This window comes from Muscardinus avellanarius, assembly GCF_963383645.1.
Source record: "Muscardinus avellanarius genome assembly, chromosome: 15".
NCBI lineage: Eukaryota > Metazoa > Chordata > Mammalia > Rodentia > Gliridae > Muscardinus > Muscardinus avellanarius.
This window is the reverse complement of record NC_137801.1, coordinates 67,521,460-67,544,794: the sequence shown is the minus strand read 5'-3', so window position 1 is coordinate 67,544,794 and position 23,335 is coordinate 67,521,460. Positions and strand designations below refer to the sequence as shown.

General features: G+C 46.6%; 1 protein-coding gene across 5 annotated transcripts in view; it reads left to right on the top strand.

The window, feature by feature from the left end:
- Positions 1-23,335, top strand: part of SFXN5 (sideroflexin 5) — a gene marked incomplete at both ends in the record, with an annotated part of 122,007 nt that overhangs the window by 20,275 nt on the left and 78,397 nt on the right. For all 5 annotated transcript variants that reach the window (XM_080711008.1, XM_080711011.1, XM_080711010.1 and 2 more), the window contains one exon: positions 11,687-11,764. In XM_080711008.1, the coding sequence (XP_080567134.1) occupies positions 11,687-11,764 (78 nt within the window). The remainder of the gene's footprint in view (positions 1-11,686; positions 11,765-23,335) is intronic.

Genomic DNA, 23,335 nt, shown 5'->3' with positions numbered 1-23,335 from the left:
AAGAAGTCTAGGAGATACAGTACAGAGATATGCTTCTAGAGAAGTACAGAGGTAGAAGTATAGAAAAAACCAAAGAACTGTGTAATGCTGTATTTGAATTGAAGATATTAACGTCACGATTTATACACAGTACATATTTGTATTACATTTCCTAATTTCCAGCTTCTATTCACTGAAAAGGCCTACAAATAATGGCACTCCCATCACAATAAACCAACCTAGCACTCAGATCCTGGCTATTAAATACTATTACCCACAAAAAGGAACCAAGGATCCTTGGAGAGAAGATGGAATCAGGTTTAGTTGATACAGAAAGTAATGAAATACTTAAGGAGTGACAGACCCAGAGGAACTGGTTTGAAAGAAAACCCACTGACCACATGTGGGACAATATGAACCTTAAGAACAGCACTGGGAAGCCGGGCGTGGTGGCGCACGCTTGTAATCCCCGCGCTTGGGAGGCGGAGACAGGAGGATCACGCAGGTTCGAAGCCAGCCGCGCTGGCTTAAGAGACCCTGTTTCCAAATAAAAATATAAAATAGGTCTGGGAGTGTATCCCGGAGGTAGAAGGGCTTCCAGGAACCCCAGTATCAAACAAAACAAAACAAAACAGCACTGGGAATCAGGCATGGTGGTGCATACATCTAATCCCAGTATCTGGGAGGCTGAGACAGGAGGATTGCTGGTCCAAAGCCAGCTTCAGCAACTTAGACTCAACAACCTAGTAAGACCTTGCTTCCAAATAAGAAATAAAATTGAGCTGGGGATATAACTTGGGGGTAGAATGCCTCCAGATTCATCCCCCAATACCAAAAAAAAAAAAAGAATAGTTTTGAAATCCAGGCATGGTGCATACTTGTCATCCCAGTGACTCTGAAGGCTGAGGCAGGAGGATTGCAAATTCAAGACCAGTCTAGATAACTTTAAAATTTTAAGTGTTGGAGGTATAGCACAAAGGTAGAGTATCCCTGGGTTGAATCCCTACTACCACAAAAAGCAGGTGAAGGAAGAGGAAGAGAGGGAGAGGAGAGAAGGAATGCATTGAATTTTTAAAAAATCTGAGTCTATAGACATACTAATAATGTGGGAAGGGGAAGGTCTTTAGAAGAATATGAGCTAATAGATGTTGAAGGCAATGACCTGTGTAACTCTCATGGAAATAACCAACTCCTATCAGGATTGCTAATGGATGTTATTTCTGTAGAGGAGAATGTTGTGAAACAAGATACTCATTTCTCCCAAAGTACCACCCACAGCTTGCTTACTTAGCAATTACACCGGGGGGGGGGGGGTACTTTTACAAGGAGCTCAGAGGGCACTCTTTGACTGGGTGATGAAACTTAGTCCAGCCACAAGGAACAAACCTGACATTCTGTGCCCCCTGGTGTGATAGGAGTCAAGTTGTAATCACTAAACATTGGAAGATGCACAAAAGTGTAAAGAGGAAAATAAAAACTGCCCATAAGCTCACCTGCTAGAAATAATCACCATTAACATTTTGTTTGTTTGTTTGTTTGTTTATTTGGTGGTACTGGGGTTCCTGGAAGCCCTTCTACCTCCGGGATACACTCCCACGGGCTACACTCCCACACCTATTTTTTAACTTTTTTATGTGGAAACAGGGTCTCTTAAGCCAGTGAGGCTGGCTCCGAGCCAGCGCGACCCTCCTGTCTCCGCCTCCCAAGCACGGGGATTACAAGCCTGCACCACCACGCCCAGCCACCATTAACATTTTGGAGAATAAAAAATTGAGATGATTCATATAATATGAGTGAGTGTGTGTATGTGCGTATAAAAAGAGAATCATATATATGATGTGTATGTGTATATGATATATACTTTCTTTCATGGGGCAAATATCATGAACCTTTTTTCTTGTTAAATGTTTAAAATTTGCTTATGATTGCATAATAATCTATCTCATGGCCATTCTATAAGTTATTTAATTAGTTTCTCTATTGTTGTCCATTTATGTGGTTTCAAGTCTTTTGCCACTAAAAAAACATTGTAGTATATATCCTTGTGCATAAATTTTACTGTTTTTCTCTTAATTTCTTTTGGATAAATTCCTAAAAGTAGAACTTCTGGGTATAAGACTTTAAAAAATTATATATAGATTTTCCTATAAATTATTTACATCTGGACCAAAATTTCCTTAGTTTACATGCCTCATCACAGGGAGTAAGGATATTCCCTTAAAGGCATTCTGGACAGTATTAGATTTCCTTTCATTTCTTCCTCCTCCTCCTTCTTCTTTTTTGCTTTGTTTTGTGGAACTCAGGGGCATTCTACCTTTGAGCTACACCCCCTAGTCCTATTTTATTTTCTGTTTTGAAACAGGGTCTCGCTAAGTTATTGGCCTTGAACCTGTGATCCTCTTGTCTCAGACTCCCATGTTCTGGGATTACAGGTATGTGCCACCATGCCCAGCCAGATGATGATGATGATGATGATGATGATGATTATATATTTTTTGCGGTACTGGGGATGGAATCCAGGGGCATTTTACCTCTGAGCTATACCCCCAGCCCTATTTTTTCTTCTTTATTTTGAAACAGGGTCTCACTGAGTTGTAAAGAGCCTCACTAAGTAGTAGCTGAGGCTGTCCTTGAACTACAATCCTCCCGATTCAGCCTCCAAATGCTGGGATTATAAATGTGTGCCACCACACCCAGCTAGATTTTTTAATTAAAAAATATCTGATGAAGTTTTAATTTAAAAAAATGCCCAAATGTCAATACTCATATACTTCAAGTTTTTGTCCATCTGCATACATTTTTGGCATTCTTATTACATTGAACATACACTTTTTTTCAGTAGTTTCTAAGTCATTTAAGTAATGGTTTAAGGTCACATTTTATTTATTTATTTATTTATTTATTTTAACTAGACTTTCTTTTTGTCTTTTTTATTTTTGGCACTGGAGATTGAACCCAGGGCGTTATGCTTGCAAAGCAAGTATTTTGCCACTGAGCTACATCCCAGCCCTAAGATCACATTTACAGTATAAATAGTCATCTACTTTTAGACTTCTAGGTCAAGCAGATAGGTTATTTTCTGTCTTTTACTCTCCTGCATAAAACGGTCTCACGCATATCATTGTTCATTCCTATTAACTTCATTTTTTAGAATAAATTCCCAAGAGCAAGGTAACTAGGCTAGAGACCATGGTTGTTTTTGAAGTTCTTGGGACAACTGGGTAGATTTATTTCTTGAAGGGCTATACCACCTGTCATGCTTCCAGAACTGTATCAGTTTACCTCACTAGTTCCCCTAAGGTGGCTGAGGTTCAGCCTGGAGAAGCAGTGTGTCCCTGCCTCCCGCTTCCCTGGAGCCTCTCAGACGGTGGCTCATGTTGCTGGGTGCCAAGGACCCATGCCAGTAAAGACAGCTCTAACTCTGTGGGTTCTGGGGCTGCTGGGAGGGAACAAGAAGAGGCCTAGGATGGTTAGTGGTGACAGGAGAAGGACTTAGAATTCTTCTTGCATGTGGTCCTTAGCCCCAGTGCTTGGGAGGAGGCCCTGATAGCTTGGTTGATCTGTGAAAAGGAAGCACAGCCCTGCCTTCAGCAGAGGCAAGGCCAGCCATGTGAGAACAACCTGCTACTGAGCGGTCCAGGCACAAGGCAACAGAATCTGCTGGCCTCTCTGCCATCTCAGGCACCCCACTGCCCATTCATTCTCCTCCCACCCTCTACTCTCTTTACTTCTTGTCCCTGTCTCCTCTCTGTCTCTCTGTCTCTCTCCCGGAGCTGCCATGAGCTGAGAAGCTTCTCTCTCTCTCTCTCTCTCTCTCTCTCTCTCTCTCTCTCTCTCTCTCTCTCTCTCTCTCTCTCTCTCTTCTCTTTCCCAGCTGCCATGAGCTGAGCAGTTCTTCTCTGTTTTACCTTCCACCAGTCTTCCTCCAGACCTTACCTCAGGTCTGCCTTACCTCAGGCCCAAAGCCATGGAGCTGGCTGATCTTGGAAACTGTGAGCCAAAATTATCCCTCCTCTAAGTTGCTCCTCTCAGGTATTTTTGTCACAGGGAAGAAGAACTTACTAACACACTCTTCTTACTTGAGTGCTCTGCTCTGGAGCAGGCAGCTGTGGGGAAGCCACAGGCTTCTGTGAGACCAGCATCACCACGGAGGGATTTCAGTCTGTGGCATCGGAGCCTGAACTCCTAACCCTGATCATGCCACTCACATCTCCCCAGCAGCTACAGTCACTCATTTCCATTAAATATCCATTATGCTTGGCCCTGTGTTGGTGATGGCAGGGGGCAGGGGCAGGTCCTGTGGTCCTGCAGATCTCTAAAGCCAGCCACTCCTGCACTTTGTCGTCTCTGACAGGTAAGGTAGGCACAGGGCTAGTAAGCGTCAGGATCCTCAGAGAGGTGCAAACCAAGCCTCTCTATTCAGAGAGGGGAGGTGACATTTCTCAAAGATTCCTGAGCCTTTCAGGGTGGATGGGGCTGGTGCTGGATGTTGGGGAGGAAGAGCATTCTGGTGAAGGGAACCTTAAGGGTAGGGTTCAGAGGTGGGAACCTGCAAGTTCCAGCCCCAGGGTCAGTGAATATTACCAGAGGGGGAGTGGAATATTCTTGGGTGCTATTTACTTCTTGGCCAGGTGCTATCCTTACCATGTTGTAATTAAATATGCTCAATAGTATTATAATTAACTATGCAGAGTATTTTGACATCCTCCTCAGCTCTTCAGAGATCACTCTCAGTCTGCATTTAATTTGGGGCTGGGGTCTCAGGAAAGATTGGTTTTGCTTCTGATGTCTCTGGCCCCAACTTCCTGTGTCTTTTCCTTTCTGGGTCCCTCTGTCCCCATTTCCTTTCACCAGCTGTAATCCTAGCATTTAGGAAGTTGAGACAGGAGGGTTGCAGGTTCGAGGACAGCCTTAGCAACCTAGCAAGACTCTCACCAACCTAGCTAGACCCTATTTCAAAACAACAGAAATTAAAAAGGGCTGGCAGTGTAGCTCAGAGGCAGAATGCTCCTAGATATAATCCCAAGTCCCACCAAAAAAAGAAAAAGAAAAGACCTCCCTTCCAGGTACATGCACTCAAGAGGACCTTCTGGAGACCACACCCCTGTCATTAAAAGGAGAGAGCCAGATGTGATGCATGCCTGTAATTCCAGCCCTTGAGAGGCTGAGACAGGAGGATCGCAGGTTTGAAGCCAGCAGGTGGTAACTTATCAAGACAAAATTAAAAATAAAAGAGGGCTATGGGTTTTACTCAGAGGTAAAATACCCCTGGATTCAATCTCCAGTACTGAAAAGCAAAACAAAAAATGAGGAGATTCTCATGGTGGCACTTTGTGGCCGCTGGCCTGGGGCAGGGATCTGGTGATGGAGATGAGTTAGGGCTGCAGAGGCCTGGGCCATCGTACTCCCGGCCAGGGCTCCACACAGGGCCCCAGCCTTGTCACTGGGCCAGCCGAGCCCCTTGCAACTTCTACATTCAGGGGCCTGTTTGTTACTGGCTGAAAAGACTTCCTGCAAAGCTCACCCTGCACTGACCTCCCTCCTGGCTCCCCCCTCCCCAAGTACCCTTCTGCCAAGTCTCAATACAGCAGTGTGAGAGGAGGGTATAATAAAGCAAGGGACCCCCTCCTGGCTCCCAAAGCTCTGTGAACTGGCCCCCTTCTTAGCTACCAGAATATCCAGAACTCAGGGACCTCTGCAGACAGGTGGCTTGAGGCCTTGCCCGTCCCCCAGGGCCTGAAGCCTAGCCCTGCAGCCTTGAGGAGACCTAAAACTGAGGCCACCCTAGAGCACCCAGGGCCAGAAAGACCTGTTCCAGCTTCCTCCCGCCCTGGACCCGTGGGCTTGTCTTTAGGAACTTTTTGGATTCAGTTCTCCCCCACCCACACCCTTTGCCAAGATGGAGGCTCGTTGAAACTTATTCTTTTGGCAGAGGGACTCCCTTTGATGACCGTGTCAAATGAGATGGAATCCGGCCAGGTTGTTATAGGAACTCAGGAGAATCCCTGGAGTGGGAGAAGTAATGAGAACACGGGGCCATTCACCATTCAGTGCTGGAAAGTAGAGCATGCATTGTCCAGGCCCGCAGAGGCGAGGCTTGGGCTGGGGGGGTCTGCCGCATCACCAGGAGGCTTTGGGGGTGTTGGAGGTGGGGGAGGGGTGCAGAGCAAGGGTCTCGCTAAACTCTGGGTTCAGATACCAAGTGGCCCACTTAACTGTGTGAACTTACACAAGTGACAGCGATCAACACGATACAGTTTTGTTGAAGAGTAGATGTATTACGTGCAAAGGAAAATCAACCTCACTTTTTCAGTGGTTAGCTCAGTGTTATGTATACAGATGGTTTATGATTATCTTTTATGCTTTCTTATTTTTTTCTGATATTTTCCCTAAGCAGCATGAATTGCTTATATCAACAGGGAAAGGAGAGAAACCAAACCAAACAAAAACCCAACAACCACAAAGCTACCTCTGCTTTGGAAATGAACAGATTTCCAGGAAGGGGTTCTGTGGAATCTGAGAACTGACATCCATACATTTGAAAGGGGACAGAGAGTACTTTCCAGCCTTTGGGCCATTCCCAGTAAGACAAGTGTTCGAGGTGCCCTGACTGCTGGAGGCTCTGCTGTGGGCCAGGCCTGGGGTGGACCCCTGCTGACCACAGGGCCTGCCCAGCAGCCCAGCAAGACCTCCTGCCTCCTGGGTGCACCTCCTGCTGCTCCCCTTCCTTTGCCCAAGGGCTTGTGTCAAGGTCTCTACACCCTCTCCCTAGCCAGCCTCACCCACAGGTAAAGGGGAGCAAGGTGGCTTCCTCTTCCTCACTGGCCATCCCATGTCTGTGCACCTATCAGGACCTCGACATTCTCTGCCTTCTGCCATTCTATCGCTATTGTCTGTTTATTGTCAAGGTGTTTTTTAAATTTTATTTTTCAGTACCTGGGATCAAACCCAGGGGCATTTTACCTTCAAGCTACACCCCCAGCCTGATTTTTCCCTCCTTTCTCTTCCTTCCTTCCTTCCTTTCTTTTTGCAGTACTAGGGATGGAACCCAGGGGCATTCTACCTCCAAGCTATACCCCCAGCTCTATTTTTTATTCTTTACTTTGAAACAGGGTCTTACTGAGTTGCAAAGGGCCTCACTAAGTAGTTTAGACTGTCCACGAACCCAGATCCTCCTGTCTCAGCCTCCCAAATGCTAGGATTACAAGCATGTGCCACCACACCCGGCTTATCCTTTATTTTGAAACAGGGTCTCACTAAGATGCAGAGGCCTCACTAAGTAGCTGAGGCTGTCCACAAACCCAGATCTGCCTGTCTCAGCCTCCCAATTACTGGGATTACAAGTGCGCGCCACCATGCCTGGCTTTGTTGTTAAGTTTTGAGGTATACCATATATACATCAAAATGCATGACTCCTAAGCCTATGGCTTGATGAATTTCTGTTTATATCTGTTTATGCCCATATAGCCACCACACAGATCAAGGTAGCAAACATTTCCATTACCCTAAAGTGTTTTTTTTCCTAGTCAGTACCCCCCTCCAAGTGTAACATTATTGTGACTTCTACCACCATAGGTTAGTTTCGCATATTTTTGAACTTTTTTTTTTGTATGTGTGTGTGTGGTACTGAGGATTGAACCCAGGGGCATTCTACCTCTGAGCTACACCCCCAGTCCATTTATTTATTTATTTATTTATTTATTTATTTATTTATTTTTCTGGTATGGGGATAGAATCCAGGGGGCATTCTACCTCTGAGCTATTTTTATTTTTATTTTGAAACAGGGTCTTGCTAGGTTGGTGAGAGCCTCACTACTTGTTAAGGCTTGTCCTTGAACCTGCGATCATGCTGTCTCGGCCTCCCAAGTACCGCATCGTCAGGCGGGCATCATCATGCCCAGTCTGCGTGGCCTTCTGTTGCTCTGCAACAGATTATCCCAAAATTTAGTGGTGTAACAGCCAGGTGTGGTGGCGCACGCTTGCAATCAGCATTTAAGATGTTGAGACAAGAGGTTTGCAGTTTGTGGACAGCCTCGGAGACTACTTAGGCCCTTTGCATCTCCGTGAGACCGTGTTTCAAAAGAAAGAATAAAAAATGAGGCTGGGGGTGTTGCTCGGAGGTAGAATGTTCCCGGGTTCCATCCCCAGTACCGCAAAACAAAACAAAACCCAATATTGACAGCCAATTATTCTGCTTACTGCTTTTTGACTTGGGGGTGGCTCAGAGGGATGGCTTGTCTTTGTTCTGTGCAGCACCCGCTAGGGCTGCTTGTGTCAGGGGAACAGAGAGTCCCTCTCAAGGTGGCTCGCTCCTTGCTGAGCAAATGGGGTTGGCTTCTGCTGGGGGCTGGGTTGAAGTTGTGGCCCCGGCTACTTCCTCTGCATGTCAATCTTTCCTAAGATGCTTGGGCTTTCTGATAGCGCAGGACCTGAGTTCCAAGAGAGTAACTTTCCTAAAAGCAACGTAGAAATGTGAGCATTTTAGACATCACAGCAGTGTACTCCATTCTCTACTTGTTGAGCAGTGACAAAGCTTGCCCAGAATCAAGGGTAGAGGAAATAGACTTCACTCCTGGATGGAGACATTGGAAGGTTCTAGAAGGCCATGGCGGATGGGGATGTTGAGGTGGCCATTTTGAAAGATACATCCTACCACAGTATATCTTTGAGCAAGCTTCATCCACATTGTAATATGTATTCATAGTTTACTTTTTATAGTTAGCTTTTTAAATTATTGCTTACTGTTTCGTTGCGAGCATATTCTATGATTGTTTGCAATTTGGGGCTATGTGAATAGTGCAGCTGTAAACATTTATACGCAAGACCTTCAGTGGACAAGTTCTGCCTTCCATCACTATCACTATCTCTTTAGCTTTTTGGATTTAAAAAATCAAAACAAGTCAAACTTTTTTTTCTTTTATGCTTCTGGGGATGGAACCCAGGGTCTCATGCACACTAGGCAAGCATTCTGCCATTGAGCTACACACCCAGTCCTTTAATTAACTAATTAATATTTTTTGTGGTAATAGGGATTGAACGCAGGGGCATTCTACCTCTGAGCTACGCCCCCAGCCCCATTTTATTTTGAAACAGGTTCTTGCTAAGTTGTGAAGGGCCTCACTGAGTTGCTAAGGCTGGCCTCAAGTACTGGGATTATAGGCATGTGCGGACCACACCTGTCTTATTTTATTTTGAGACATTCTCACTAATTTGCTCAGACTGGCCTTGAACTTATGATTCTTCTAACTCAACTTACTAGGTAGCCGGAAATACAGGCATACACCACCATACCCAGCTGTACTCTCCTTTTTTCCCTTTCTCTGTCAATTATTGTAGCTATATGTATTCCCATTGGTTAATTTCTGCCAAATTTTTTTGTAAGAAACTAAGATGTTAGGAGTGGTGGCACATGCTTGTCATCCCAAAATTTGGGAGACTGAGACAGGAGGATCTCAGGTTTGTGGCCAGGCGCAGCAACTTAGCAAGGCCCCTCACAACTTAGTGAGACCCCGCTTCAAAATAAAAAATAAAATAGCGGGAGGGGCATAGCTCAGAGGTAGAATGCAGAATGCTCCTGGGTTCAATCCCCAGTACTGTTAAAAAAAAATAAAGAAAAGAAACTAAGACCCTCAACAGTTCATTTCATGTTCAAGGTATGAATGGATGGTATTATTACATTTATTATTCCCAGCATAGAGGTATATCTACCCCAAAATAGAAATTTAGTTGTAAACGTGTATAACCCTTTTCTTGGGTTTGGGCGGCTAGAAGCTTCTCCATGTGAAATCTGCATGGTGACAAGGAGGCCCTGCGCCTGGTGTTTGTTTACTCAGCCCTGCTGTGTGGGGAGGGATCTGACACACAGAGATTACAGGACCCCCGCCTGGCTGACAGAGCTAGTCTTCCAGGACAAGACCACGCTTTTTATTGCTTGGAGGCTTCACTAACCATGGTTAATCACCATCACGGGGCAGAACCCCAGGCACTGAACTTTAAAGGTCACCAACTAAGATTCTTCCATGCAGAGGAGACAGCCAGAAATGCAGATATGCTGGTTTGGTGGTACTAGGGGTGGAACCCAGAGGCTTTCTACCTCTGGGCTATACTCCCAGACCTTTTTTTTAATATATATACTTTATTTGGAAACAGGGTCTCACTAAGTTGCTGAGAGCCTCACTAAGTAGCTGAGGCTGGCTTCGAACCTGTGCGATCCTCCTGTCTCAGCCTCCCAAGCGCGGGGATTACAAGCGTGCGCCACCACGTCCAGCCTGACATGCTGGTTTGAATTCTACCTTCCTTGGCGTTGGCCAACAAGCTAACTCAACTTTGTATTGGGTCATCTGAAGCCCAGAGGATTATCTGGAGTTTTGGATTGAACTGTATCCCCTCAAGATTCCAATGTTAAAACCACCTTTACCCCTATTGTCTCAAAATGTGACTCTACTTGGGAAAGGCCATTGCTGAAGCTGAGTGTGGTGTTGTACTCTTGCAACAAATCTCAGTCCTTGGGAGGCTGAGACAAGAGGATCACAGATTCAAGGCCAGCCTCGGCAACTTAGCGAGAGTCTCTGAAACTTAGTGAGATACTGTCTCAAAAAAAAAAAAAAAAAAAAGGACTGGGGTATAGTTCAGTGGTAGATTGCCCCTGGGTTCAAGCTCCAGTACCATAAAAAAATAATAATAAATAAAGAAATACAGAAATATCACTGTAGAGGCTAAATATCACTGTAGAGGCAGATGAGGTCATAAAAGAGTAGACAGGGTATCTGCCAGTGTTTTTAAAATGTTGAAAAGAAATTATAAAAGTATTATATAAATATATTGTTTTTGTTTTAAAAGTTTTAATATTATAATTAAGGTTAAAATTCCTTCTGACACCCCTTGCCAAGTCTGGGCCCTTTCTTCCTACCCTAAAGCAGCACCTGTCACCAGTTTGATGGTTTCTTTTTAGGTCTTTTTGGTGCATTTATGCACATAAATAAATATCCTGATAGAATATATTGGTTTACATGTATGAGTGTGCTTTGTTTGGTACAATGAATGGCACCATTCTTGGCAATTTGCTTTCTCACTTAAGAAAATAACTTGGAGCTATGGCCAGGAATCACATGTAGCTCCACTTCACTGTTTTACTTATTTTCTTATTTTTATTTTTTTCCCCAGTTTTGAGAATCAAACCTAAGGTCTTACACATGCCAGGCAAGCGTTCTACTCCTGAGCTACAGCCCCAGCCCTCCACTTCACTTCTTAAAAGGCCACATAATGATTCATATTATTATTATTAGTAGTAGTAGTATTAGTATTATTAGTGGTACTGGGGTTCCTGGAAGCCCTTCTACCTCCGGGCTACACTCCCAGACCTAATTTTACATTTTTATTTGGAAACAGGGTCTCCTAAGCCAGCGCGCGCGGCTGGCTTTGAACCTGCGCGATCCTCCTGTCTCTGCCTCCCAAGCGCGGGGATTACAAGCGTGCGCCACCACGCCCGGCTCATAGTATTATTATAAGACCGCAACAGTTGAGCCATTCCTCTTTGGAAGGACTTTGGGCGGTATCCTTCCTGTTGTTTCGTGTGGCTCATGAGCGGAGGCGAAGGCCTGGCACACTGTAGGAGAGCCGCTTGTATTGACATTGATGTGGACCCACTGGGAATGATTTCAGGAGCCCTGGACCTGTGCCCACAATGTCTGTTTTCTTTCCTCTGTAGAGACGGCTCAGAGAGGCTGTGCAGCTGCTGGAGGACTATAAGCATGGGACCTTGCGCCCGGGGGTCACCAACGAACAGGTAACTCTGTTGGAGGTGGATGCAGGCATGTGGGGAGGAAGAGGAAGGATGGTTTTAATGATTACAGAGTCTGATGTGGCAAAGTCTTCCTTTTTTTTTTTTTTTTTTTTTTTTTGGTGGGTCTGGGGATGGAACCCAGAGGCATTTGACGTCTAAGCTACACCTTCTGCCCAATTTTTTATTCTTTATTTTGAAACAGGATCTCACTGAGTTGCAGAGGGCCTCACTAAGTAGCTGAGGCTGTCCGCAAACTGCAGTCCTCCAGTCCCAGCCTCCCGAATGCTGGGATTACAAGCGTGAGCCACCACACCCGGCTTAAAGTGTTCCTTTTTGCTCATAAATTTTATTCAAAACTTAAAATATTAATTTCATGTTTTTGAAAATAATATATGTGCACGATTCAAAAAGTCACATACTACTAAAATGCCTGTAAGGAAAAGCAGTACGTTGCCCATCCCTCCTGATTCCCCCAGAAGCAACTACTTTTGATGGTTTCACAGAAATCTGAATTTCAAACTGCTCTGCCAACTTTTGCTGCTATTTCTCAACTGATTTTTCTGCATTATCTCTTATGGTAGTTGAGGATTCAGCCAGTGCAACTCTTCCTCCTCCCCCACTCTCTCCAAGTAATTATTATGGTCGAGGGTCTATAATTATTTGGTATTCATGTTATTGCAGTTATTATAAGTAACATTTAATGCATAGTCAAGTTAGTTGTATCATGATTAGGTTTCTTTTTTTTTCAACTTTATGTTTTATCTGGAGTTAATACTTGCTTAATTTTTTCATTTGTATAGTTTCCTCTTTACCATTTTTAATTCTTACTGTGTCCTCTAATAGCCATTCAATATTTTTCATTCTTCCTTTCAATTTGAAGACTCCTGTCTCAGTTCCATGTTTCCCCTGAATTTTCCTTTCTAGAGCCCCCCTCCCGCCAGTTACATGCCTGCCCCCCCCCTCTCTCTCTCTCTCCTATCTCTCTCTCATCTCTCTCTTCTCTCTCTCTCTCTCCCATCTCTCTCTCATCTCTCTCTCTGTTATCTCTCTTCTCTCTCTCTCTCTCCTCTCCCATCTCTCTCTCATCTCTCTCTCTGTTATCTCTCTTCTCTCTCTCTTTCTCTCTCTCTCTCCCATCTCTCTCTATCTCTCTCTCTCCCATCTCTCTCTCATATCTCTCTCTCTGTTATCTCTTCTCTCTCTCTCTATCTCTTCTCTCTCTCTCTCTCTCTCTCTCTCTCTCTCTCTCTCTTTCTCTCTTTTTTTTCTTGATGTATACTACAGTTTTGGTAGACCGCCTCTTCTGGTAGCTTCTTGAAAAGGGGTAAATAGGAAGAACACTTTGAGTCCTTTTATATCTGAAAATTGTACTTCTGCACTCAGCCTTAATTGACAGTTTGGCTGAGGAGAAAATTCTAGGTTGACAATCAGTTTTCTTCAGATTTTTGAAGACCGTTGCTCTGTGTTCTTCTGGCTTCCAGTGTAGCTGTTGAAAAGCCCGATGTCCTTTTATTTCTGATTCTTTGCAAGTGGCCTGTTTTTTATTCTATAGTAGTATTTATGATCTTTTCCTATAAAATGTATTTCTGAAATTTCTCAGTGCCATCTCTTTTTTTTTTTTTTTTTTTTTTGTGGTACTGGGGTTCCTGGAAGCCCTTCTACCTCCGGGCTACACTCCCAGACCTATTTTTACAGTTTTATTTGGAAACAGGGTCTCCTAAGCCAGCGCGCGCGGCTGGCTTCGAACCTGCGCGATCCTCCTGTCTCTGCCTCCCAAGTGCGGGGATTACAAGCATGCGCCACCACGCCCGGCTCAGTGCCATCTCTTTTAAAGTTCATTGTGTTGGGTTGTTGGTGACCCCTTTCAGTCTGAAGACTCCTGTTTTTCAGTTCTGGCAAAACTTTGTATACTGTTTCTTTGACAATGCTTTCTCATTCTGGAACTCCTATTTGTCCAATATTGGACATCTTAGGCTGATACTCAGATTTTCTTACCTTTTTCTTCTCTTCTATCACATCAGCACTCATATGTGGAGATAGGGTCTGGGAGATGGCCTAAGGAAGAAGCTGGGTGATGCTCTTGCCTCATGCCCCCCCCCCCAAGTGCTAACGAGAGTGAAGACATGTGATTTCATTGGCAGAGACAATAACCTCCCTTCCCCCAGACTGGGGTGTGTAGTAGGGATGCCTCCCTTGAGAGCTGAGGGATGACAAGAGGGGCCCAGGGGATTAGCGGCCCAGCCAAGAAAGCACACTGTTAGTCCCAGTCCTTGGAAGGCAGAGACAGGAGGATCTCAGGTTTGAGACCACCAGCCTCAGCAACTCGGTGAGACTTGTTTCCAAATTAAAAATAAAATAGGAGGAGCCACCAAGTGTTGTGTGCATATATGTCACCATCAACATGATTTACATTATGATGTGAGACTATAATGCACCAATAAAAGCACATTATAAAAAAAAAGAGGCCAGGAGGGTTGGAGGTAGAATGCTCCTGAGTTCAAATCCCCAGTACCAAAAAAAAAAAAAAAAAAAAAAAAAAAAAAAGCAGGTAAGAAAGAAAAGAAAGCACACTGCAGAGGGAGTAAAGAAGGTTCTAAGCAACACTACAACAGGGAGGGCAGGCACACAAGGGGATGCAACACCCTGTCTAGAAGCCCTTGTGCAGGGCCCTGGGGTGATGAGGCTTGCAGCCCCCCGCCAGCCATGCAGGGCCCATCTCAAGCATTCCCACTGTGTGCTGAGTCTCGGCTGCCCCAGCAGCAGGACTCCTCTCTGGCTGTAGACACTGAAGAGCCTAGATTGCTTGACCTGATACCACAACAGTTTCCCCAGACTCTGGAATGGAATGTTCTTCTGTCAGGGTGTGTCCAACCCCCAGGCCCTTCCTGACCCTGTGTCTGCTCCCAGCCCAAGCCCGCTTCTGCCCATTCTTGCCGAGTGGGGCTTCTTGAGACCTCTCTCAGTTCTTAGAGTTTGGGGAATGAGGCCGCATCGCCTGTCTCCGCGTCTCCGCTCCCTTCAGCAGCTTAGAGCAGCCTGTCTGGTTTCCTGGCCTCCTTTGTCTCTTGTCCTGAAAGCCCCCATGTGTCTCCAGAGAGTGGGAGGGGCCTGGGGGGCAGCTTGGCTTTAGCACCTTAAAGACAAGATAAAAAGTGCAAGCCTCCTGGGAGCTTGTTCTCTTTCAGTGGCCTCTTTAGGTCTTCTGTACTCAAATGGCCAATACCTCCTCCAGTCTTGCTAAACAGCAGCTATACCAATGGACCAGAAGATGAAATAAAAATAAATATAATTAGCCGGGTGTGATGGTGCATGCTTGCAATTCCAGTGCTTGAAAGGCTGAGACAGGAGGATCTGGGTTTGCAGCCGGCCTCAGCTACTTAGTGAGACCCTTTGCAACTTAGTGAGACCCTGTTTCCAAATAAAGAATAAAAAAAATCAGGCTGGGGTTGTAGCTTGGAAGTAGAATGCCTTATTCTGCTAGGAACACCAATAAGGACTACAGCCCCGAGTCAAGCAGTAAAGCAATAGCTGAGCAAAGTGGATGCCGAGCCTGGTTCTGCACTTGTGTATGCTGGGGCTTCCCGCAGTGGTTTGGCGTGGATGGAGATGGGTGGGGTTAATATGGAAGATCCCCGACACGGTGAACCACAACTCACCACGCGCGTTCTTCCAAGTGCCAGGTGCTACACTGAATATTAGACTTTACATGTGTTGTCTCAATTAACTCTTCATGGAAACCTCCTCTATCAACTCCATTTTATTATTTTTATATTTATTTATTTATTTATTTATTTAAGGTATTGGGGATGGAACCCAGGGGTATTCTACCTCTGAACTCCACCCCCAACCCTATGTTTTTTACTTTATTTGGAAACAGGATCTCACTGAGTTACAAAGGGACTCACTAAGTAGTAGCTGAGGCTGTCTGCGAACCGCGATCCTCCTGTCTCCACCTTCTGAATGCTGGGATTACAAGTGTGTGCCACCACGCCTGGCTTTCAACTCTATTTTATAAGTGAACAAACTGAGTCTCCAAGAAGTGATGTAGCCAGTAAGCACTGGGACAGGGATCTGAGTCTGGACCCCTTAGCTCCAGTGGGAGGGATAGTCCCTACAGGTCACAGACAAAAGCTCAGAAGTAGAGTGGCGTGGAGAGAGAGGAACCGAGAGGGAGAGATGGGGCTGCAGGATGAGAAGAGAGGAAGCTGGGAAGTCACAGGCCAGACGGTGAAAGGCTTTGGAAAGCAGGTAGAGGTGCTTGGACCTGCCGTCCGGGGCAAGAGGAAGCTGCTGAAAGCTCTGGGCAAGGGGGTGGCTGTGGAAGTGGTTTCTGGTAGGCTCAGCCTGGAGGTACTGTTGGGGTGGGCTGGGAAGAGGAAGGCTGTTGCAGAAACCAGCCCGGAAGCCACTGGGGTCATGGGGTACAGCGAGCTGTTCTCGGTAGCCACCATAGGCCCCTGCATGGGCTTGCCGCCAGCCTGCGTGTCCCGAGGTGGGCGCCAGGCAACTTTCCTTAAGTGCCTGCTGTGTTCCAGTGCAGCACGTTGGCAGCCTGGGGGCCGCAGGCAGCAGGGGTTTCTCTGTGCAGCCTACCAAGGAGAAAGGGCATCTGGATGTAAGAGACACTGAGTTTCTTCCTCTTCAGAGAGGAAGTGGGGTCAGCTGTGTTTGGGTTCTGATGAAAATAGCAGAGCCAATTTCAGAGGCTTGAAAATACTTGCACCCCAAATCTTCTGGGGGTTCAGAGGTTTGTCAAAAGCTGGCTGGAGGGAGGCTGGCAGATCCCCTAGGGTCCCCTGGAATCCCAGCCGCAGGCTCTGGGATTCTGGCCAGCACCCCTCCCCTCTGGACCAGCACTGTGCCCTGTTTTAGTCAAGGCATGGGTATGCTGTGCAGGGTGTCGCGGCAGGTGCTGGGGACACATCTCTGGGCTGGGTCACTGCAGATGGTCATCTCACAGCTGGTTCCTCTGCACCATTGGCATTTAGAACCCAGTAGCTCTCTGCTATGGGGGCTGCCCTCTGCCCCCATGGGTTCCAGTAGCACCCCTTCCCCAGGCAGGACAACCCACAGTGTCTCTAGACATCGCCAGATGCCCCCCTGGGCAAAATCATGCCCAGATGAGAACCACTGCTCTAGGGGACACTCTGTGGGGACCCTTTATCCACACAGAGTAAAAGGCACAGTCCTTAGCATGGTGCGCCAAGTCCTCATTCTTCTCTGTCCTCTCCTACCACACTCCTCTAATTCACTCCACTCTGGTCACCGTGGCTTCCCTGCTTCTGTCTCAGGGCTTTGGCACCGCTGTTCTGTCTGCTAGAACAATCTCCCGTCAAGATCTGCAGGGCTTACTCCCCACTTTGAGACTCTCGGAGACCCACCCTCACCACCTCCCTGTTGTAACCTTCGCTGCCACCACACACTCCCTGTCCTCTGACCCATTCTATTTTCCCGGCTCCCTGAAGCACGTATCCTTCCAACATACATAGCAGAGAACGTGCCTTTTGTTATTTATTTATTTATTTATTTTGCGGGTCTGGGGATGGAACCCAGGGGCATTCGACCTCCGAGCTACACCCCCTGCCCTATTTTTTATTCTTCATTTTGAAACCAGGTCTCACTGAGTTGCCGAGGGCCTCACTGAGTAGCCGAAGCTGTCCGTGAACCGAGGTCCTCAGGTCTCAGCCTCCCGAATGCTGGGATTACAAGCGTGCGCCACCACGCCCGGCTGCCTTTTGTCATTTCTATTGCTTATTTTCTGACCCCTCGCCTGTGAGCTCCACAGAACTCTTCCCTTGTTTTTGTCCCACGAATGTTTCCTTGGCACCTGCAGCCGGGCTCAGCACATAGTCCATGCTCCTCAATAAATGTGTCTTCACAAAATAAACCAATAAACCAAGTGTTGACAATAACCTTGAAAGTAAATACTCCTATCTTCACATGACAAATAAGGAGGTAGAGACTCAGAAAGATGAAGTCACCTGCCCCAAATCCCAGGGCCAGCAAGTGGGAGCCCTGGAGCTCAGACCTGGGTTCAACTTCGGGTTCTTTGCTCTCCGTGGAGAGAAGCTGCGTGGATAGTAGTGGGGTGCTCTGCTGCAGAGGCAGGCGAGGGGCTCTCCCGTGTCTCTGCAGAACTGGGGTAGGCTCACCCCACCCAGGCTTGCCTAGGTATATACTACCTGGGAGTTACCATGACAACAAAATTAATGGTGCAGTATCACGCAATTGGCCCAACTGATAAATTAGGAAGTTTTTTTTTTTTGTTTGTTTGATGGAGGCATCCTTTGCCTTACAGAAGGATCCCCTTCAGGCTCTCTTTAATTACCTTCTGGAGGTTGTTTTAAATAGGCTCTGTCTTTGCTGCCTTTGGAGGTTTGGAGAAGCAGCTTGGAAGGAGGCAGAGGGGAAGCGAAGCAAGCCAGACTGGGGGTGGGGCCGGGCAGTCTCTCTGGGGGCTGGGCCTGTCCCCCTCTCCTAGAAGCCTGGGACCCCCACCCCCACCCCTCCCTTGATCTCCACACTGAGATCCAGAGAGATTCTGAGGGCAGCTCAGCCGAGACCTGGCTGCCTCTGAGAGCAGCAAACTTCTGCGGTTCCTAGCCACCCAGGCGGCTTCCCCACACCGCCCTCGTCCTCACTCCCCAAGTTAAGACCATTAAGCAAAGTCCAAAGTCTCCTGTCCACACTGGTTTGCCACTGGAGTCCAAGAGCTCAGGGCTGCATACTTTTATGTTTGGCCAGAGGCACTGAGGGAGCCCAAGTGAGATCAGGTCACAACTAGGATTGTATTTTGAGGTGAAGAGGGTTCAGTGGCTGCCGGGACAACACAGGAGTGCGGTGGGGGAGCGGCCTGGCCTGGATTCTCAGCGTGGATGCCCATCCACTGCGTCTCGGCCGGCTTCCCATGCAGTGCTTGAAGTCCTAGAACGATCCTCCCCTGCAACCTGTTTGCAGGACAGGCTTGTGAAACTTCAAGCTAGCAACCAATTTTTGACTTGTGGTCAGTACCTGCTACCATTTCTGCATCTAGTGAGGTTTTTTTTTTTGTTGTTTGTTTATTTGTTTGTTTTGTTTTATTCAGTTCTGGGGATAGAACTCAGAGGCATTCTACCTCTGAGCTACACCCCAGCCCTACTTTTTAGTCTCTTTTGAAACAGGGTCTCACTGAGTTGCAAAAGGCTACACTAAGTAGCTGAGGCTGGCCATGAACCGCGATCCTCCTGTCTCAGCTTCCCAAATGCTGGGATTACAAGCGCGTGCTACTTTGCCTGGCTTATTCTTTATTTTGAAACAGGGTCTCACTAAGTTGCAAAGGACCTCAGTAGTAAGCTGAAGCTGTCTGCGAACTGTGATCCTCCTGTCTCAGCCTCCCAAATGCTGGGATTACAAGTGTGCACCGGCTCTGCATCTAGTATTTAACTCATGTGTCCAGCAGGTCACAGGGGAAAGCCCAGACCCTAGCAATCAGACCTGAGTCTCTAACCTGGTCTCCCTAGAAGCTGGACCTGGTGTTATAGCCTGTTAGACAGGACAGGCCCTTGGAGAGTTTTACTTCTACTGCTGCCTGTTTTATTTTATTTTATTGTTTGTTTGTTTATTTACTCATTTTTTGTGGTACTGGAGATTGAACCTAGGGCACAATCTAAAAACAAAAAAATAAATTAAAAAAATAATTATTTTTGGTGGTACTGGGGTTCCTGGAAGCCCTTCTACCTCCGGGCTACACTCCCAGACCTATTTTTACGTTTTTATTTGGAAACAGGGTCTCCTAAGCCAGCGCACGTGGCTGGCTTCGAACCTGCGCGATCCTCCTGTCTCTGCCTCCCAAGCGCGGGGATTACAAGCATGCGCCACCACGCCCGGCCTTATTCTTTATTTTGAAACAGGGTCTCACTAAGTTGCAGAGGGGCTCACTAAGTTGCTGAGGCTGTCCACAAACCCAGATCGTCCTGTCTCAGCCTCCCAAGTACTGGGATTACAAGCGTGTGCCACCACCCCCGGCTCTGATTTATTTTATTTTATTTTATTTTTTATTTATTTATTTTTTTAATCAATGCTTTATTTATTTATTTATTTATTTATTTATTTATTTATTTATTTTGGTGGTACTGGGGTTCCTGGAAGCCCTTCTTCCTCCAGGCTACACTCCCAGACCTATTTTATATTTTTGAAACAGGGTCTCTTACGCCAGCACGGCTGGCTTCGAACCTGCGCGATCCTCCTGTCTCCGCCTCCCAAGCGCGGGGATTACAAGCGTGCGCCACCACGCCTGGCTGATTTATTTTATAAAGCATGCAAGTCTAAGGTGTGAGATGACCTTCACAGAAAGACCAGGCAAATTAGTGGCTGAGCTGGGGCCAAGGTGACTCTTGTCAAGGCAGCGTGGAGTGGGGATGAGCCCAGACAAGATCAGGTCACGATCAGGAATTTTCTTTGGAAACGGATGCCCCTCCCACTTCACTCCAAACCCTCTTGAGGTTGGTGCCCTGCAGATGCCGCAGGAAGATCCTCAAAGACTCTCTTAACTTTCCACCCATTGGCCTCTTCCCTGGGAAGCCTTCCCCAACATCACCCTATGGTGGTTACAGCTCTCCTAGCTGCTATAAGGAAAATACCTCCAAACCCACCAGCACAAATAAGATAGCAGCTCATTTCCACCCTGTGTATCAGTTCAAGTTTCAGGTGGGTGAACAGCTGGCGGCTCTGCTCCCTGGGACCACTCAGGGACCCAGGCTCCTTCTAGCATGCTCCTCTGCCATCTCCTTAGGTGTTGTCCTGTCTGCATAGCCGGGCTGCAGCCACATCCTTGCTGTGGATACAGGAGGGGACAGAAGCATCCAGGGAGAGGCACTGGCTTGACACTGGCACATCCCACTTCCTCTCTGGGACCCCCGAGTGCTCAGTCACCTACACAAGCCTAACTGCAAAGGAGGCTGGTAAATGTAGGTATTGGGTCAGCCACCTGCCAGCCAGCATTCTGTGACTATGGAGAAAGAGGACATAGACTTAGTTGGTGTATGCCATGGGTATCAACAAGAGGCTTGGATATAGTGTCCCCTATATCTATTTTTCTTTTCTTTTTGCGGAACTGGGGATAGAACCCAGGGGCATTCTACCTCCGAGCTACACCCTCAGTTCTATTTTTTTTTTTAATTTTTGAAACAGGGTCTCACTGAGTTGCAAAGGGCTTCAATAAGTAACTGAGGCTGTCCGTGAACCGCCATCCTCATGTCTCAGCCTCCCGAATGCTGGGATTACAAGTGTGTGCCACCACGCCTGGCTCCTATTTTTATTTTTCTAGTGGTTACCTGTATTTGTTTATTTTGCAGTGCAGGGGATGGAACCCAGGACCTTGCATATGTTAGGCAAGTATTATGTCATTAAACTACATTCCCATCCCTCACCTCCAATATTATTTAACTATTATTATTAATTATTATTATTATTATTATTATTATTATTATTATTATTATTATTATTTTGGTGATACTGGGGGTGGAACGCAGGGGCTTTTCTACCTCCAGGCTATACTCCCAGACCTATTTTATACTTTATGTGGAAACAGGGTCTCACTAAGTTGCTGAGAGCCTCACTAAGTAGCTGAAGCTGGCTTTGAACCTGTGCAATCCTCCTGTCTCACTCTCCCAAACACTGGGATTACAAGCGTGTGCCACCATGCCCAGCTTTAAAAATTATTTTTGAGCCAGGCATGGTGGCCACATGCCTGTAATCCTAGTACTTGGGAGACTGGGGTTCCTGGAAACTCTTCTACCTCCAGGCTACGCTCCCAGACCTATTTTATATTTTTATTTGGAAACAGGGTCTCTTAAGTCAGCGTAGCTGGCTTCGAACCTGTGAGATCCTCCTGTCTCCGCCTCCCAAGTGTGGGGATTACAAGCGTGTGCCACCACGCCTGGCTAAAACAAAAGTTTTTTTAAAGGGCTGGGAGTGAGCTGGGCATGGTGGTGCACACTTGTAATTTCAGTACTTGGGAGGCTCAGACAAGAGGACCATAAGTTTGCAATCAGTCTCAATGTCTCAATTACTTAGTGAGGCCCTCTACAATTTAGTGAGACCTTGTTTCAAAATAGAAAAAATAAATAAATAATAGGGCCAGGGGTGTAGCTCAGAGGTGTAGCTCAGAGGCACAACAAAAGGGAGGCTGGAGGTGTAGCTTGGAGGTATAATGCCACCAGGTTCAATCCTCAATACCACGAAAAAAAAAATAATAATTATTGTTTGAGTAGGTAATACATGAGCAAGATAGAGAATTCTAGATGTATATAAAGAACAGAGGATGAATAAAGAAATCTTCTTTTCCCTGTCCCCCCTCATTGCTCACTTTCCCTCCCTTACAGAAACCGTCCGTCTCTTCTGTATCATGCCAGAATCATCTCTATAATTTGCCCCTTTGCTTTAAACGCTCAGGATCTAATGATGATAGCTCTGGCGAAGCATGGAGCAAGGTTTATAATAGCTCTGACAAGCGATATGAAAGTCACACAAAAAAATCGTGTATGAGTCTACTCATATGAGATACCTAGTGTAGTTAAATTCATAGAGACAGAAAATAGAACAGTGGTTGCCAGGAGCTTGGGGAGGGCGGGCCCGGAGCCGCGTCTAGTGGGGATGGGGTTTCTGCTGCAGAAGACACAAAGGTTCTGGAGACGCGGAGGACAGTCGTGCCCAGCACTGTGGACATCTTACTGCCACAGAGCCGTCCACGGAACTGTGGTTGAGGTGGTAAATTATGTTATGCGTAGTTTACCACGAGAGAGAGACAGACAGACAGGCAGGCAGGATGGGAAGTAGTCTAAAAATCCACCAGTAGGGGACAGTTTAAGTTTTTTGTTGTTGTTGTTGTTCAGTGTTAGGGACCAAACCAAGGGTCTCATGCTTGCTAGGCAAATGCTCTAGCCCTGAGCTACACCCCCAGTCCAGGGCAGCTTATAATATACTCACTCAAGGTTAGGAAGAATAAGCCTGTTCTCTGTGGACTGATAATGTTTTTTACTTATTTATTTTTGTGGTACTGGGGGGCGGAACCCAGGGGTCTTCTACCTCCAGGCTACACCTCAACCTATTTTATATTTTATTTGGAAACAGGGTCTCACTAAGTTGCTGGGAGCCTCACTAAGTAGCTGAGGCTGGCTTTGAACCTATTCAATCCTCCTGTCTGAGCCTCCCAAGCGTAGGGATTACAAGGGTGTACCACCATGCCCAGCTTCTGTGCACTGATATGAAAAAACACCAAATATATCACATGGCCAAAGGACAGAGCAGCGTGCAGTGGTGTGTGGCATTTAGAAGCTAAGGGTGAAGGCTTGGAGCCAGGCTGCTTGAGTCCCAACCCCTGCACGCTGCGGGACTCTGGGCAAGTCGCTTACCCTTTCTGCGTTTCAGTTCTGCATCTGTGGAGTGAGAGGCACAAGGCACTAGTCCAGCATCCTAGGGCTGTTGAGGGGAGTAAACGGGTTCAGCCCGAGGTCCTGAGCTGCCGCCTGTCTCTGCCTCTGAGAGCTCGGGTGTGGCTCTAAGCTTTTGCTTTCTCACCTGTGTTGTGCCAACAGA